Consider the following 16,749-nt stretch of genomic DNA (forward strand, 5'->3'; position numbering starts at 1 on the left):
GCAGAATAAAAAGGTGGTTTGGAAGCACGCTTCATTTGTCCATGACCTCAGTGGCCGGGGAACCATTTATCGATCGGCGCTTACGAGTTTCGAGGATGTATTCATGGAATGGACGGTGTGTATTGATTGTGTGAGACTTCAAGTTGGCTTGGAGTTTTGTTTGTTAAAGCAAGCAAGCAAGCACCTAAGGTAGGTAGGTAGGTACTCTGGAACATCAAGACGCGGGGATTCATTCGTTGTCTTGCTTCGTTCACTGGCAGGGCATATCCCTCGCCTTGGGTCTTCCTCGATCAGCAAATACAAAAAAGAAATAAAGAGACTTGTCTCGGCCCTTTGTCCCTGAAATGTTTGGTGTGTGATGCGTGATGGTTGACCTGAGCGAGATTTCAGGTGTGAATACCTATGCCGGGAAATCATCGGATGATTCCGTCATCTCATATCGCCTTCAAGTCTCAACTGGAGTAATTCAACACCTCGATATTTATGAATCTGCTGTGCCCACCTCATCTTCCCAACATTGAGATACAGGAAGTTGCGGACTTGTTGAATTTTATCCTTCGTGACTCTAATAGAAGCCATTGGCCCTTCATCTGTCAATTGGTCATCTATTGTTTCTCGTCACATTGTGCTGGTCGCGTTCTCATCACTGCTCTTTCATCCTTAATCCCATCCTCGTTTCTACACGTCCGCTCAAGGCTCAAAAGGCGCGAGAAATTCTAACCATGTCTAACCGCTTTGTATCGGCGGGGACAATTGGCTCCTCAGGGGAACTCTCTAAAGACACAGGCGCCGCAGCAGCGCCCACTGAGCAGCCCCTGTACGACTCTGCGAAGAATAAGGAGTGGGAGACGGTTCAGAAGGAGCTCGATGCTGAGCGGCGTCGGCGCGAGGAGCAGCGCGTCAAGGCCGCCACCGGAGAGGGCGAGCAGAGCCTGTATGACATTTTGCAGGCGAATAAAGGCAAGCCAACACCTCACTGAAGTTGCCCGTGGATTGAAGAGCTGACCGGGAACTGCAATAGCGGCAAAGCAAGCTGCGTTTGAAGAACAGACCAAGCTGCGCAACCAGTTCCGCGCCCTGGATGATGACGAGATAGAGTTTCTGGACGAGATACGCGCCAACAAGCGCGCAGAGGAGGAACGCGTGCGGCGCGAGACGGAGGAAGGTCTCAAGGCGTTTAGGGAGAGGCAGAAGGGTGATGCTGGAGAGAAGCCGCAGGATGAGCCTGCTGCAGAAGGGGAAGGCGAATCGTGGGAGGTTGGACGGAAAAGAAAGCGCGTCAAGGAGAGGGATGTCAAGGGTCTGAGGAGAAAAGTCAGCGCCGCAGAAGAGGGTGGCAAGGATGAGGAGCCTGCAAAGCAAAGGGAGACCGAGGTAAAGAAGCAGCCGGAAGAAGCAAAGGCAGAGAGCAAGGCCGAGACAAGTACGAAACCGGCCGAGAAGAAGGGCCTCGGGTTGGTGGGTTACGGGAGTGATTCAGACGAGGACGATTGAGAATCAAAGATATAAGAGATTCGTAACTCTTGAAGGGGAGTAATGCCTTGGGATTATAAAGTACAGTGAGCCATACCGCAAATACCATCCCTCGCTCTATCGTAGATGCAACATAGATATGGAACCAAGCCCTTCGCCCTTGGTATGACATGGTTAAATATACAAGAATAGTTTTCCTCGTCGCGCCTCCACCAGGTTATTGTACATGAAACCACATAGCAGCGTCCTTTTTTTTCATCACGTTCCTTTTTTGCGTTTTAGCACATGGCAGGATGGGCTCCTGCTCACTCGTCGCTGTTCACATCACCGACATTGGGTGTCATGGGCTTGGCGTTCCAGGAATCGACTCCCCAGCGCCAAAGGCTGCGGAAGCTGCCCTTGAGCCATCCCTCGATCTCCGCCTCAGGGACAACAATCTGAGCAGCGCGGGCCTCGTCCTCGGGGCTGATCTCGAACCGACGCATGCGCTGCATCAGACGAGCGTCCACGACAAGGGGCGACGCCCAGATCTTCTCCTTGACGGGCACGGCAGGAGCAGCAGCGCTGTCATCCTCCTTGGGGGCCTCGTTGTCCCACACCGACTTGACCCAGTCCTTCTCCTCATGCTGTAGGACGAGCTGCTGCTCGTACTGGCCGTCAGCCTCGCGCCATTCCCGGGAGGAGGCGGCGAAGCACACGGCGGCGACCTCGCGGCCGATCTCGTCGGCGAGCTTGCGGCGGTTGAAGAAGCGGTTGAGGCGGACAAAGGTATGGCGGAAGCCGAGGCGGTGGGGGAAGGGGATGGGGTTGGAAGGGGAGAACTCGAAGGGGATCTGGGCAGGGAGGCTGGCTAGAGAGTAGTCGTCGGGGGAGTTGTAAGGGGGTGGTTGAGGTGGTCGTTCGGGCTTCTTTTCATCCTCCTTCTTCTCGTCTTCCTTCTTCTCCTCCGGCTTCTCTCCCTCTCCCTCAGTCTTTACGCCCTCAGGAGAACCCTCAACAGCGGCCGTCGTCGTTTCGGGCTCAGGTTTGGCAGGAGGGTCAAGAGGTCCAAGCCAGCCCTCATGTAGACCTCTCACGTACTCCTTCCATGTATGCCGTCCAAAGATGATATCACCCTTTGTGCCCTCATACTCTGGCACACTGTTCTTTTTCCTCAATGCCTCGATGGTAGCTTCGTCTGTTTGCAGATCCACCTCATCTGGTCGCTCATCCTTTCTCCGCGCTCGACGAATTTTCTCTGCCACGGCGGCTCTCACGTCACCCTGTTGCCTCCCCTGAACAAACTCCCAGTCCAATCCCGAGGCCGCGAGGACGGGCTTCGCATACTCAATAAAGTGGTCCTGGGCAACGCGCAGACCATCGCCGGGGGGCGCCTCGAGGTAGATGGTCAACTTGCGGGGAAGCTGGCTCGCCGAACTGATGGTGTCCTTGGCGAGAGGGGCGACGACGTGCTTCCACTTTGCTGTGGCTCGCTTTTTCTCGCGCTTGTCGTAGATGATGGCAGCAGAGATGGTGCCTGTGATGGCCCAGAAGATGAGCCAGTTGCGGGAGGGCAGCTTCCGGGGGAGGTTCGGCAGGCCCATCATGCGAAGAGCCGGGTTCTGGGTCGGCTTGGGAGTGGGCGCCTTGTAGGTGGCTCCGGTGCCGGCGCCGGCGGCGGGCTGCGCGGGGGGGTTCTGCTCGGCCATTGCGAATCCGATGCCGCGGGAATTGTCTGAAGGGGCTCGCGGAGGGACGAAACGCTTCGTCAATGGCGTCTGAGGGGTCGTTTATACGACGGGCGGGCGATCTTGATATCGGCCTGGCGGTGGTAGTTCGGACCGCTTAGAGGGAAAAAAATGATGGCGATAAGCGGCGGTGCGATAAGGACCGGGATGGAAATACCCAGGCTCCGGGCACTAGCTCTGGAGGGGTTCACTTGGGAATCCGTGTGGTTCGGATTGGCGTTGCGAGGCCAAAACAGAAAGAAAAGTTGGAAACCTCAAGTTGATCTCTTAAGATTCTCCCATCCCTGAAGATTTCCATGTTGCTAATTGGTTCTGTAATGGGTGCTGCATGGTGTTGGTATTGAGATTGACAACTTTGTGAGATACTTTCTCCCCTGGATACTCAAGCTTCCACAATGCTTCTGGAAGGTGTCGGGACCCCTGGTAGGACATCTCGTGTCTATGGTTAATAAGGTTGTGAGTGTCTAGTATTGTCTTACTGGAAAGGTGCCCGAGATCTGATGTCTGCGATACATGGCCATGTAGGACCTGTGATCAGAGAAGGCCATGCTCATGACAGTAGCCCAGTCTCATCCGTCAGTCTCACAACAGTTGACAATAACGGCGATACTCTCTCCTCGTCCATGGATGGATCCCTGGGGAATTGCCATGTGGGAAGCACAGGCGGCGGATGCAACCACACGGGCCGGAACCGAAGCGAGCGTGGCGCCTTGTCATATGGGAGCGTATTAATAAAAGCACGACCCAACTTGAGACATCAGGTAGAGAGGCTCATCTCAACTGGATGGCTTGCAATTATTCGCAACCCAAGACAGTCCGACCCAGACTGCTGAGCCATTGCGGTGAGCCGTGAGCCCCGTTGGTCACCGCATCCAGAGACGCAAACAACCTACAGCGAGAGGAGCAACCCCAGTAGTAGGCGCAGTCCTCATGCAATCCATCTCTGTCTGCCCAACTGGAGCTGAGGCTGGGCTGGCTGCAGGTGCAGGTGCCAGGTTCACCTGAGGCTCAGGAGTCGTGGTGGAGGGCCAAGACGGTGTCTGGGGAAACACAACAGCAGGGGTGCAGCCCCTGAGGGATCTCCTAGGCAAGGAACTTACCTCTGGAGGACACGCCCCGAAATCGAGTCCGTTCGTTGCCCGATGGGTAGAGAGCCCGAAGGAGGAGACTGGCGGGTGCCGAGCCAGAGGGTGGCCAATCCACGGTTGGTTGACCACCAACACCGCCGCTCTCAAATAATATTCGCTTGGGGAGGTGGGTGAAGGGAGCATGTTTTGGAGCATGTGTGTGTTGGTTAAGTAGGAGGTGGCAAATGAGAGGAGGGAGATGGCCTGGTTATGAATGAACCATTTGCCTCTAGCTGTCGTGTCCAAGCAAGAGTCTCACCGAGGTCGATAATTATAGTTGACGGTCAGCGAACGAGCATCCATCATCCTTCCAAGTTCCATCCCGTCTCTGCCTGCAGGATACTTGCATGCTGTAGCACCTATATTGGGTACGGCCGATCGTCGCATCTGATCCATCCATTCCTAGGTTCCATAGATAGACAGATCCCACAGACATTGCCGACTCAGCACCGCCTCTGTATCACGGCGGGAACTGGACCCAAAGCCCCTGATTAGTAGCCGGTTGACGGGAGACTCTTCATCACCGCCCAGCAGCCGTCAGGGGCAGCGGTCGAGCAGTGGCATTGAAGGATGGATGGTTGCAGTTGGCGGCTCGGGGAGAAGTTATAGCGGCCACAGCGGCCACCACCACCGCTTCTTAGAGCACCACCTAACTACAAGCAGCCCGCCCACTGCTGCTACGTACCTCCCTAACCTGCCCCGGTCCAGGCCGCCCGCCGCCCGTGGACCCTCAACCCCTCGGAACCTCCCCCCCAAAACACTCCCGTCGTGTGCCAAAACCAAAACGTTCACGGACGATCCCTGCGCGTTTCGACCTGGAGGAGGCGCCGACTTGCATCTGTCATCAGCCCGGCAGCACTACCTAGGTAAGTACACGACGGGGCCTTCTCTCCCTCTTGCGCATCCATCTCTTCTCTTCTTCATCACTCCGCTCCGCTGCCTCGTGCGTGCTGTTCATCGCTGGTTGCGCTCTGGACTCGAGTCTTTTGTGCCCAAAGAGACTCCAGCCCGCCGCTCTGCTAGCTCAGTCCCGCGCCCCTCGCTCCCGTCCCCTCCACAAGTGGAAGCAAGCCCCTGGACTTTGTCCTCCCCTGAAACTCTGGTTGTTGGCCATCTCCCACGCCGCCCTCATCCTTTTCTTCTCTCGCTGTCTGCTGTCCGTCACCGACTGCTCGATACCGCATAGCACGATACGAGGCGACCGCGACGCCGCAATCAGACAGGATGGATTCCAACAACAACCGCCTGTTCCTCAACTTTGGGAACAGCAATGACAGGTTGACCGCCTCGGATCGGGCCGCCTATCCCACCACGCCCTCGACCTTTCCTCAGCCTGTCTTCCCTCCCGCTTCTGGTCAGCAGCCTGGCCTACAGGCTCAGCAGCAGGCTTACGCTGGTGGTTATGCGCCCCAGGGTTACTTTAACCAGAACCAATACGCCCAGTATCAAGGCCAGCCGCTGAACGACTATGCCCAACCTGCTGGCTATCAGCCGCGATCCAATACCCCGGGCACCAACGATCCCAACACCGGTCTCGCCCACCAGTTCTCCCACCAGAACCTCGGAGGCGCTGCTCGAGCGCAGGCTTACGCTCGAGGGCCCTCGCCCGGCCAGCGTCCCCGAACCGCTGGCGCTTCAGGGCAGCCAGCCTATTCCGGGTACATGAACGCACCTCCCATGCCCAACCAACCTGCTGCTCCTGTCGAGGAGTTCCAGCGAGCGCCCGAGAGAAATCCCGACCGATATGGCACCAATGCCAACAGCAACCAGAAGAAGTGCTCCCAGCTTGCTGCCGACTTCTTCAAGGACAGTGTCAAGCGTGCGCGCGAGCGTAACCAAAGGTATGGTCTACACTCTGTTATCTTTCCAGTGCTGTGTAGCTAAACGTGCTGTTTTAGACAGAGCGAGCTGGAGCAGAAACTCCAGGATCCCTCCCAGGGTTCTGCAAGACGCGAGCAGCTCTGGTCTACCGCTGGAAGAAAAGAAGGCCAGTACCTGCGTTTCCTGCGCACCAAGGATAAGCCCGAGAACTACAACACAGTCAAGATTATCGGAAAGGGTGCCTTTGGAGAAGTCAAGCTGGTTCAGAAGAAGGGAGATGGCAAGGTCTATGCCATGAAGTCCCTGATCAAGACGGAAATGTTCAAGAAGGACCAGCTCGCCCACGTTCGATCAGAGCGTGACATTCTCGCCGAGTCTGACAGCCCCTGGGTCGTCAAGCTGTACACCACTTTCCAGGATTCTTACTTCCTCTACATGCTGATGGAGTTCTTGCCCGGTGGAGATTTGATGACGATGCTCATCAAGTACGAAATCTTCTCTGAAGACATTACACGGTTTTACATTGCCGAGATTGTCCTCGCCATTGAGGCTGTACACAAGTTGGGCTTTATCCATCGGTATGCGCCACCCCTATTCCTCGGTATCCCTCGGTATCCCCCCTGAAACCTGACTGACTCTGAAACAGTGACATCAAGCCCGACAACATTCTTCTGGACCGTGGTGGTCACGTCAAGCTGACTGATTTTGGTTTGTCGACGGGTTTCCACAGACTCCATGACAACAACTACTACCAGCAGCTGCTTCAGGGGCGATCTAACCGGCCGCGTGACCGTAACTCGGTCGCCATCGATCAGATTAACCTCACTGTCAGCAACCGATCTCAGATTAACGACTGGCGACGATCACGAAGATTGATGGCGTACTCGACCGTTGGAACTCCTGACTACATCGCCCCTGAAATCTTTACCGGACATGGTTACACCTTTGACTGCGATTGGTGGTCGCTGGGAACCATCATGTTCGAGTGTCTCGTTGGATGGCCCCCTTTCTGCGCTGAGGATAGCCACGACACGTACCGAAAGATTGTCAACTGGAGACAGACCCTGTACTTCCCGGACGATATCACACTGGGCACTGATGCTGAGCATCTGATCCGAAGGTAAGGCATTCAATGCATCGAGATGACGGACGAGATTGCTAACGTAAACCAGTATGGTCTGTAACACGGAGAACCGTCTTGGCCGTGGAGGTGCACACGAGATCAAGAACCATGCTTTCTTCCGTGGCGTTGAGTTTGACAGCCTGCGCCGCATCCGCGCACCTTTCGAGCCTCGCCTGACCTCCAACATTGACACGACCTACTTCCCCACTGATGAAATCGACCAGACGGATAACGCGACGGTCCTCAAGGCTCAGGCCATCCAGAACGGCCGACAGGCGGAGGAATCTCCCGAGATGTCCCTGCCCTTCATCGGCTACACCTTCAAGCGGTTTGATAACAACTTCCGGTAATTCGCGCCAAGAAATCTTTGACTCCGGCATGTGTTCATCTTGGAGAAGGCCTAGTTCTGTGAACGGGCCTTGCTTCACTCGAGCTGGGAAAGGGCAGCACTCTGGAAGCGCAGAGACGACGCCTTACAACACTCAGCAATGGTTTGACGACCGATCAGGTTCTTGGATGCTCTCGGGTCTTGGTGCCCTTGAGCTTTGTGCTTTTTCAAGATGCCTCCTTGAAGGCTGTAATTGCAGGGCAAGTCTAGATAGCAGGCTTCTGGCTCGGGCAAGCTTTTTATCATGTATGGATTTCATTGTACTGAGCATGTAACAAAAGAGGGTAGTTCAGACCTTGCTGAAGAAGTCAAAGACTAATAAAACAAGTTGAAACTTGAAGGGGTATTTGCATAGTCTCTTGTGATTATTGACACCTGATTAACGGTGGATACATGACAACATGTAGTCATGTCGTAGGCCTTGGTATGGTGCTATTTACATTCTACTACAACTGGAAAGGCCTTGGTCAGCAAAACTCTTGGTTGCAGCAAGATTGTCCCTTACTCTTGTACATGGAGAGCCCAAGCTTGAGCCTCAGCTCGTATCGACCGTAATAGCAATTGTGGATGACAGAGCTCGTGTAGCGCCTTGACATGGCGGACGGCCAATCTCTGCGCCGTCATGTGCCAAATAACTATCCTTCAACGCCATATCCTAAACCGCATAACCTTTTAATTACTCCCGCCTAAAAGAAACCGCGATCACATCCGTGTTCATCTCCGTGCTGTCAGACCAGGTGCCGCGTTGAAGCGCTCCTCACGCTCCGTCATAAACATAACCTGGATCCAGTACTCCTTGGCATCGGGATCCCAGAAGCAGAATTGTCGGTCCTCGCGCTTGTCCAGCTCGCGAGCTGGGATCTTGAAGCCGACCGTCTCGTAGGGCTCGGCGGCGACGAGCAGGTACTGGAAGTTCTTGTCGGGCTCCTCGACGTGCTGTGTGAAAGCGTTCATGACCTGCCACTTGGGTGTGGTCTCGGGGGTTGCGTCTGGGTACTGTAGCTGGAAGAGCAGGCCCTGCTGGCGTGTGACGGGGTCTCGGATCTTGGTGATCTTGTATCCAGGGCGGCCGATCTTGACGACGTTGCGGCGCTGTGCGAAGCCGGCTCCAGTGACACCGACGGGGAGCCCCGTGGCAGGATCGACGGCGCCCTGGCGGCCCTCCTTTTGCTCGCGGGCGGCACGGCGGGCGAGGTTGGTCTGATGCTTCTTGCCCTGGGTGTGAGCAAGGTAGGAGCCATCATTCTGGTGGACCGTAAGGCAGAGACGGCACTCGAAGGAACCGACGTGGTTCTTGAAGAAGTAGGGGTCCTTGTCGAGGTCGATGGTCTCGAGGGCGAGCTTGCGGAGACGCTCGCGACGGTCCGCGTTGGTGGCCGACTGGGACGCGACGCCACCGCCGCCAAACTTGGAGCCTGCGCGGTTCTGGAAGTCCATTGTGTAGAGTCGCGGTTGTGTATTGGGGTGCGTGAGGTTGCGACTTGTTGCGATCGAGGGTTTGACGATTTCGTTGCTTTCGCGAGGCTAAGGATGGGGGGAGGATGAATGTCGCGAAAAGACAAGGTCAGAGAAGCATTGAGCGTGGAGCCTCACCGAGGTGAGAAATAATTGTGGAGATGATGTCAAGGTGGCTGACCAATCAAGCTCTGCTCTCCATTGATGCTTCAGCGACTCAAACCGACATGCAGTTCACACATTTTAGTTAGTTTTTGTAAGAATGAAATTATTACAACTCTAGCTTTGCCCGAATCTTTAGCATCTAAGTTTAAGGAGTGCAGTTCACAATATCCGCGTGCCTGGAAAGCCACGCCTGCACACATTCCACGAACCTATCAAACTCAGATGTTGGAGTCTCGAGCACAAGGGCAATGAAGCCTCTCCGCACCAGCCAGAATCCCTCCTCCATCATCTCAAGCCAGAAGAGGTCTCTCAGAGCGTCAATCTCTTCGACCTCTCCAGATCTCTCAATGGCACGACTGCCGTTCTTGGGGAAGTGCACACCCATGATGGTGCCCAGCCCGGTAAAGACTACTCTGGTACCCTTTGCCACCTCATTGAGCTTGTTTCTCAGCTCATCTCCCTTGTTTGTGAACTGGACAGCAACCTCGGGGGTGTAAATCTTGCTCAGGCCTGCGTATCCCGCGTGTGTCACCAGGGTGTTGTTGTTGAAGGTGCCAGAGTGTGCGAGAGCACCAGGACGTCGGGGATCAAAGGCTGCCATGATGTCTGCCCTGCCACCAAAAGCACCGAATGCAAGTCCTCCGCCGAGCCACTTGCCAAACGTCTTGAGGTCGGGGCTGAGACCTAGCAGGTCGGCGATACCTCCTCCAGACATGCGAGAAGTCATGACTTCGTCTATAATGAATAGCACGCCCGCCTACATCTTGTTAGCTAATGGGCCTTGATGTGAAGAAAGCGAAAGAACTTGCCTTTGCTGCAGCTTCTTGAATTCCCTTGAGAAACTCGGGATTCCCTGGAAGACCGCCTCCTGAGCCCTGCATTCCCTCCACTAAAACCGCGGCGACGCCTTCACTCACGATGGCGTTGCGGGCACTCTCAAGGTCATTGTACCTTGCCACGATCCAGTCATCCAGGTCGACATTGTTGTCCTCAGGCTTCCCGCCCTTGAAGCCTATCACGGCCCCGTGATAGCCGCCACTGAAGGTGACGATCTTGCGCTTCTTGGTGAATGCACGTGCTGCCGCCAGAGCATGCAGATTGGCCTCGGTTCCTGAGTTGGCGAAGCGCACATGCTCTATGCTGAAGCGCTGACAGATCTCACGAGCAAAGATCTGCTCCTGGGCTGTGTTTGCGCCGACGTTCAGGCCCGTATTGTCTAGGACGTCCCGGATGGCTGAGAGGATGACGGGGTTGGAATGCCCATAGAGAGCTGCAGTAAACTCGCACGTCAAGTCTGTGTAACTATGAGTTTGTTAGCGATGTGGTACATGCTCGGCCTGCTTGAGACTTGCGTGTGTCCATCCTCAGATGTGACCTGATATCCCTTGCCCGACTTGATAACCACTGGGAATGGACTGGCGTAGAGGACAGTGCGAGTGTTTCCTCCCGGCATTGACTTGATGGCTTCTTCATAGAGGGCCTTGGAGCGTGGGTTACGAGTGACATATCGAGTTGTGGCCGCATCAAGCTTGGCCTGAATAAGTTGTGTCAATTCTGTAGCCATGATAGATAAGGATCGATTGAAGGTAGTAGTTGTAAGATGAAGCAATAGTTTCGTGGTATGACTGAAGATGAGAGCTTCTGTTATATACTTGTTCGACTGGTAGTAGAGTGATCTGGATCCGATGTCGCCCTGTGGCATCCCAAGGATGCTATTCGTAAGTGAGATAACAACCAACTGAGCCCCGCAGAGTTCAGGCCATTTGCGACAATTCAGAAGTCTCTATTGGCCGCCATCGAGCATGATGGAATGCCTATCGCCTTTCGGGCCGGGGTTGGCCCAAGTCGGAGACATGATACCCGTGTCTACCTAGATGTTTCGGGTCTCGGGTTTCGTTCGGGTTTGGACATGCGAGGCGCATCTCTGTAAGTCTTGATAGATTTTAGAATAGCTTAGCAACCGAAACATTAAGTTCAACTTTGGCTAAAACAGGTTGTCGGTTTTTTCCCCACGATGGCCTTGTATCGTTCAGAAGACCATCTTCTCTGCTGGTTCTGGTGGTGAAACTGGATGAACTACTCGTCTCTTGGTGGTTGAGTAGAGAACAACCATGATGGTCTGGAAACAAACCCAGTCAACTCGAGCTTTAACATTTATATCAAAACGTTCACTGCAAGCCTCTAAACATAACTACAGTCAAATATTCTAAGATCCTTCCACCAACCTCAACCTCATGGCGTTCAGATCGATCTGGGCTGCTGGGATGATGGGATCTTGGTGGAGTGGGGGTACGTACCGTTCAAACGCCAATGTGGGGAAGCAGAAAAGCGGTGTGTGAAAAAAGCCGGCAGAATCGACATCCCACTTAATTTTTTTGCCCAATTTTTGAAGGTGCTCGTCTTGCCTGGAGAAGAGAAAGAAGCCAAGCCGACGATATTCGATAATTCACAATGGCCGGCTCAATCAACAAGCCCAAGAGTCAGTATACCCTCTCACGGACTCAAGCTGGTGATTCATAGTCCCTAACAACAATCCACAGAGCCCAAGTCCAAGCGGACGCCCGTCCGTCTTCGCCACAAGATCCAGAAGGCATCCGTCGCAAAGCAAAAGAAGGAGCGCAAGCTCGCAAAGAAGAACCCGGAATGGCGAACGAAGCTCAAGAAGGACCCCGGCATCCCTAACCTGTTCCCCTACAAGGAGAAGCTGCTCGCCGAGATTGAGGAGAAACGCCTGAAGAAGGCCGAGGAGGCGCAGAAGCGAAAAGAGCTGGCCAAGGCTGCAAAGACGGGCGCCAAGGATGAGGAGGTGATGGAGGATGTCGATGAAATGGAGGACGAGGATATGGATGAGGACATTGACGAGTCGAACCCCATGGCTGCGCTTATTGCCAGCGCTCGCGCTGCTGCGGCCAGCTATGACCGACAACTGGCCGACGACGACATGGACGAGGATGACGATAGCGGAGAGTCCGACAACGAGCGAGGCCCTGAAATGTCAATTGGCCAGGCCTCTTCGAGAAAGACCTACGACAAGGTCTTCAAGTCGGTGGTTGAGCAGGCCGACGTCGTCCTCTACGTCCTCGACGCCCGCGACCCAGAGGGCACACGCTCTCGTGAGGTCGAGCGCAGCATCATGGCCGCTGCGTCCGGCGGCAAGCGCCTCATTCTCGTCATCAACAAGGTCGACTTGATCCCTCCCAAGGTCCTGCGAGACTGGCTCGTCTACCTTCGCCGCTACTTCCCGACCTTGCCTCTCCGGGCCTCCAACGCCGCTCCCAACGCCCACACCTTCAACCACCGTGACCTGACCGTCCAGAGCACATCTGCCACGCTTTTCAAGGCCCTCAAGAGCTTTGCTGCTAGTCGTCAGCTCAAGCGCGCCGTGTCTGTTGGTGTCATTGGCTATCCCAACGTGGGTAAGAGCTCTGTTATCAACGCTCTTCTCTCAAGGATGAGTGGAAAGGGTAGCTCCTCTTCCAAGGCATGCCCTGCTGGTGCCGAGGCTGGTGTGACGACGAGCATCCGATCTGTCAAGATCGACAGCAAGCTTACTCTGCTCGACTCCCCTGGTGTCGTCTTCCCCTCTTCCTCCTCGACCCAGTCTGCCGGCCTCGTCTCACTCAAGAATGCCACCGAGGCGCACGCCCACCTGATCCTCCTCAATGCTGTCCCACCCAAGCAGATCGATGATCCTGTCCCTGCCGTCTCACTCCTCCTGCGACGTCTGTCATCGTCTCCCGAGCTCATGCAGAAGCTCACTGATGTCTACGACATTCCTGCCCTCCTCCCAGACCGCAAGGACGGCGACACCACAACCGACTTCCTCGTCCAAGTCGCCCGCAGGCGAGGCCGTCTCGGCCGTGGTGGAGTCCCCAACATCAACGCCGCCGCCATGACCGTCGTCACCGACTGGCGTGACGGCCGTATCCAGGGCTGGGTCGAGCCCCCTGCTTTGGCTGTCGAGTCCAGCGCCGCGCCGTCCAAGCCGGCCCTGAAGAACGCCGGAGAGGATGAGGTTGCCGCCGACCAGAAGCAGATCGTTACCGAGTGGGCCGCCGAGTTCAAGCTCGAGGGTCTCTGGGGCGACGACGGCAACGCTGACAACGACGATGCCATGGAGCAGTAAGAGAGGGGGAATTTGGACTTGAGTAAAAAACGTGACGGACGGTACATGAATTCTTGACTGGAAAGTTTGGCGTTTCAAGGATTGGCTGGCAGAACGGACCTAGACCGTGCATATACCTTTATAAAAACAATCTGTCTTCCCAAACTCCTGCGTGGTTCACCCTGTGCTTTGTAGATTGTGCATCATGCCATGTACCTGTACCTCTAACTACCTAATACAAATGATCCCTCTTAAGCCTCGAGCAACTCCATCTTGACACCCCGCTTGCCCGTCATCTCGTCCTTCTCGTCATGGACTCTAACCTTGACCTTTTGGAACAGCTCCACCTGCACCTCCCGGCTTCCCTTGGTAGTGAGCGTAAACGTCTCAGGGTCAAAGTCGGCCTCTGGTTCGGGTTCAGCGAGATCCCGGAGTCGGATCAAACCTTCGATGCCGAAGCGCGGGACGAGGACGACGAAGCCGTTGCTGAAAATCTTCATGACAAACGCCTCCTCCTCAGCGACCTTGCCCTTGAGGGCCTGGCCGACGTAGTAGGCAATGCTGGCGCGGCCCGCCATCTGGGCGTTGCGGTGTCGCACATTGATGTTCTTGCATACGGCCTCGAGACGTCCCCGGCTGCGGACGTTGGGGTGAACGGCCTCGTAGTCGATGGCGGCGGCAAGCTGTCGGTGAGCGAGGAGATCGGCGTATCGACGGATAGGAGACGTGAAGTGAGTGTAGATCTCGGATGCAAGGCCATAGTGACGGAACTCGGGGTAGGCTTGAGTGCCTGAGCAGAAATACTCTGCACTCATCATACAGCGTGTCGCCATGATACGCACCAAAGTGTTGAAGAAGGGTTCCTTGGCATCGACACACTGATCCAACGAGTCGGCGAGGGCCTTGCTGGAGTCGGTGCGAAGCTCCAAGCCGCGCTTGGTGCGCAGTTGGTTTGCCAGCTCGTCAAAGTTGGTCTTGGGAGGAGCGGCGTGACGACGGAGGATGGCAGTCTGAGGGAACGCCTCATAGATCTTGGCTGCGACGCTGACGTTGGCGAACAACATGAACTCTTCGACCAGCGAGTTGGTGTCGAGGAGCTGCTTCGTCTTGACATCGATGGGATCAGACGTCTCGGACTCGGTCTGGACCTTGACCTCGGGCGACGAGAGGCTCAGAGCACCGGCGTCCATTCGCTTCTTCTTGAGCTTCTTTGACAGCATGAGGAGCATCCGCATACCCTTGGTGAGGTCGTCTTGCTGAGAATCGTCATCGATTCTGAGTTGAGCTTGTTCGTAGCTGAAAGCCTCACGGGACTTGATAACAGACTTTGTGAAGCGAACATTGACGATGTCGGCATTGTCGTTCAGCTCCCAGAGCACCGAAAAGGCATATCGTTCCACATATGGCTTGAGAGAGCAAAGGTCTGTTCCAAGCAGTGGCGGAAGCATGTCAATACGCTTGTCCACCAGATAAACAGTCGTGCCGCGGATGCTGGCCTCAGTGTCCATGGCGTTGGCAGGCTTGACGAAGTGCGAGACATCGGCGATGTGGACGCCAACCTCAAAATTGCCGTTCGGAAGCTTTCTGGCGTGGAGAGCATCGTCGATATCCTGACAGCCGGGAGGATCAATACTGCAGATGAGAAGTCCTCTGAGATCCTCCCTTTGTCTCCAGCCGGGATCCTCCACGCTGGCTGGCACCCTCCAGTCATGGCCTTCCTTAGGGAGACAGTCAAGGACAGTCTTGGGGAACGGTCGGTACTGGACATCCCATTCTAGCAACAGAGCTTCAGTCTCGGCCGCCTTGGTCTCCAACTCTCCCAGAGAGCGTACAAAGTGCCCAATGGGGTGCCTAGAGTCGCGCTCCCAGGCATCAATGGTAACCAAAAGTCGCTTGCCGAGTAGGTCTGCAACTTGTCGTGTACGAAGTCGAATCTTGGGAATCTTCTTGTCCATGGGGATGAGGAAGACGCTGTCCTGCTTGCGGCCCTGGCTGGACGCTTTGCTCGCAGACGAAGGGTCGATGTGGCCAACATACTGGCGCCAGTTGCGCTTGATTACGCCGACAACCTTGGCAGTTGGTTGCGGGCGACCTTCTGAGAAGCCTTTCTGGGTCTTCTTCACCTGCTCCTGCAGAGCCTTGCGCTCCTTTTCAGACACAAGGTCTTGGCTCTCCTCCACGTCTGCGTTCTCGTTCTTTGTGATGGCTTCCTCCTCAATAATCTTCGTCGAAGGCTCCTTCCACTGATCTTGAGGAAGAACCTCGACAACGACCACATCGCCATCAACAGCACGGTTGATGTTCTCGCGACCCAGGACCAGCAGAGGCTTGGGGAATGCCGGAACCTTGATGGAGCCCTCTAGATAGTTGTATGGTGAGACGTTGAAGATGCCCTGATGCATCAAGCCGGCCTTGACCCCAGTCATCATCCTTGAGAGTGTAAAGTACTCAGGATATAGCATCTGCCCCTGTTTCTTGAACGACCCTTGGTTCTGTGATTCTGCTACCATGTCGAGCAGCCTTTCGCCATCCTCGAGTCCGCTGACATAGTCTTTGAGAGAAGATGCGTGAAGCCCATCTGCCTTGGCTTTGCGGAGGTTGTCTTGGTCGTCGCTCAGCATCACCACTGCAGGGAGTTTCTTGGCCTTTGTGCGCGCCAGATGCTCGCCGTACCATTTCACGGCCAGTCGCACAGCCCGATCATTTCGGTCATTGACAGTTTCATTTGCCTCGCGGTGGACAAATGTTTCCAGTCGAAAGTCGTTGAAGAAGACATAAAATCTCTTGTCCTCGCTCTTGGTGAGTCCTATTAGCCGGTTGTAAAGCGGCAATGACCGATTCCGTAGCTCCTCAAGCACAGTCTGCAAGATGATGACGTCGTAAAAGGCGGAGCTCTGCTCAAACAGATCCATGGCGTTGAGCAGCGCGTTGGTATCAGGGACCAGGTAGTGTCCTTGGGGGAATGCTTTGGTGCCTGCAGGCTTGTCCGAGAGGACAAAAGGCTGAGCTGCATCTTTGTCAGTACATCGAAAAGGAGTGAGAGATACTAGAACTCACCCTGCTGAGCGGCATTTCTGGGGGCATACTGAAGGCACGCCTTGCAGAGCTTGGAGGAGCAAGGAATGTCTGTTCGCAAGTAGACTTCTCTAACAATTTTCTGCACCTTGCCGCTTCGAGTCGAGCGCACGTAGACCTTGCTCGAGATGTTGGATGCCAGGGCATCGCCTTCCTGAGATCTTTTTAAGCTCGCCATCTCTTCTCGACTTCGTCACAAGTGATGAAGCAGATTGTGAGTTGGTGATGAAAAGTATGTCGTTGAGCAAGCATCTAGTTTGGCAGGCGAATTGAAGGTGATAGTGGGACCG

At 55.1% G+C, this 16,749-nt stretch overlaps 7 protein-coding genes across 7 annotated transcripts; 3 read left to right on the top strand and 4 right to left on the bottom strand.

Annotated features, from left to right (window-relative positions):
- Positions 1-722: 722 nt before the first annotated feature.
- NCS54_00066500 (Hypothetical protein) lies at positions 723-1,494 on the top strand (the record flags this gene model as incomplete). The annotated part of the gene is made up of 2 exons (XM_053146311.1): positions 723-960; positions 1,022-1,494. 2 exons carry the CDS (start codon positions 723-725, stop codon positions 1,492-1,494), a joined length of 711 nt encoding a protein of 236 aa, XP_053002286.1.
- Positions 1,495-1,778: 284 nt separating this feature from the next.
- On the bottom strand, positions 1,779-3,161 carry NCS54_00066600 (Mitochondrial import inner membrane translocase subunit TIM54; the record flags this gene model as incomplete). The annotated part of the gene is made up of 1 exon (XM_053146312.1): positions 1,779-3,161. One exon carries the CDS (start codon positions 3,159-3,161, stop codon positions 1,779-1,781), a length of 1,383 nt encoding a protein of 460 aa, XP_053002287.1.
- A 2,390-nt stretch (positions 3,162-5,551) lies between these two features.
- On the top strand, positions 5,552-7,621 carry NCS54_00066700 (Serine/threonine-protein kinase cot-1; the record flags this gene model as incomplete). Its single annotated transcript, XM_053146313.1, has 4 exons — positions 5,552-6,168; positions 6,226-6,726; positions 6,795-7,268; positions 7,321-7,621. 4 exons carry the CDS (start codon positions 5,552-5,554, stop codon positions 7,619-7,621), a joined length of 1,893 nt encoding a protein of 630 aa, XP_053002288.1.
- A 752-nt stretch (positions 7,622-8,373) lies between these two features.
- NCS54_00066800 (Matrin-type domain-containing protein) lies at positions 8,374-9,096 on the bottom strand (the record flags this gene model as incomplete). The annotated part of the gene is made up of 1 exon (XM_053146314.1): positions 8,374-9,096. One exon carries the CDS (start codon positions 9,094-9,096, stop codon positions 8,374-8,376), a length of 723 nt encoding a protein of 240 aa, XP_053002289.1.
- A 328-nt stretch (positions 9,097-9,424) lies between these two features.
- Positions 9,425-10,843, bottom strand: NCS54_00066900 (Hypothetical protein; the record flags this gene model as incomplete). Its single annotated transcript, XM_053146315.1, has 3 exons — positions 9,425-10,036; positions 10,089-10,581; positions 10,632-10,843. The coding sequence occupies 3 exons, from the start codon at positions 10,841-10,843 to the stop codon at positions 9,425-9,427; spliced, it is 1,317 nt and encodes a 438-aa protein (XP_053002290.1).
- Positions 10,844-11,730: 887 nt separating this feature from the next.
- On the top strand, positions 11,731-13,405 carry NCS54_00067000 (CP-type G domain-containing protein; the record flags this gene model as incomplete). The annotated part of the gene is made up of 2 exons (XM_053146316.1): positions 11,731-11,758; positions 11,820-13,405. The coding sequence occupies 2 exons, from the start codon at positions 11,731-11,733 to the stop codon at positions 13,403-13,405; spliced, it is 1,614 nt and encodes a 537-aa protein (XP_053002291.1).
- A 230-nt stretch (positions 13,406-13,635) lies between these two features.
- On the bottom strand, positions 13,636-16,637 carry NCS54_00067100 (S1 motif domain-containing protein; the record flags this gene model as incomplete). Its single annotated transcript, XM_053146317.1, has 2 exons — positions 13,636-16,391; positions 16,442-16,637. The coding sequence occupies 2 exons, from the start codon at positions 16,635-16,637 to the stop codon at positions 13,636-13,638; spliced, it is 2,952 nt and encodes a 983-aa protein (XP_053002292.1).
- Between the last annotated feature and the right edge of the window lie 112 nt (positions 16,638-16,749).

The sequence above is a fragment of the Fusarium falciforme genome, chromosome 1 (genome assembly GCF_026873545.1).
Source record: "Fusarium falciforme chromosome 1, complete sequence".
Taxonomy (NCBI): Eukaryota; Fungi; Ascomycota; class Sordariomycetes; order Hypocreales; family Nectriaceae; genus Fusarium; species Fusarium falciforme.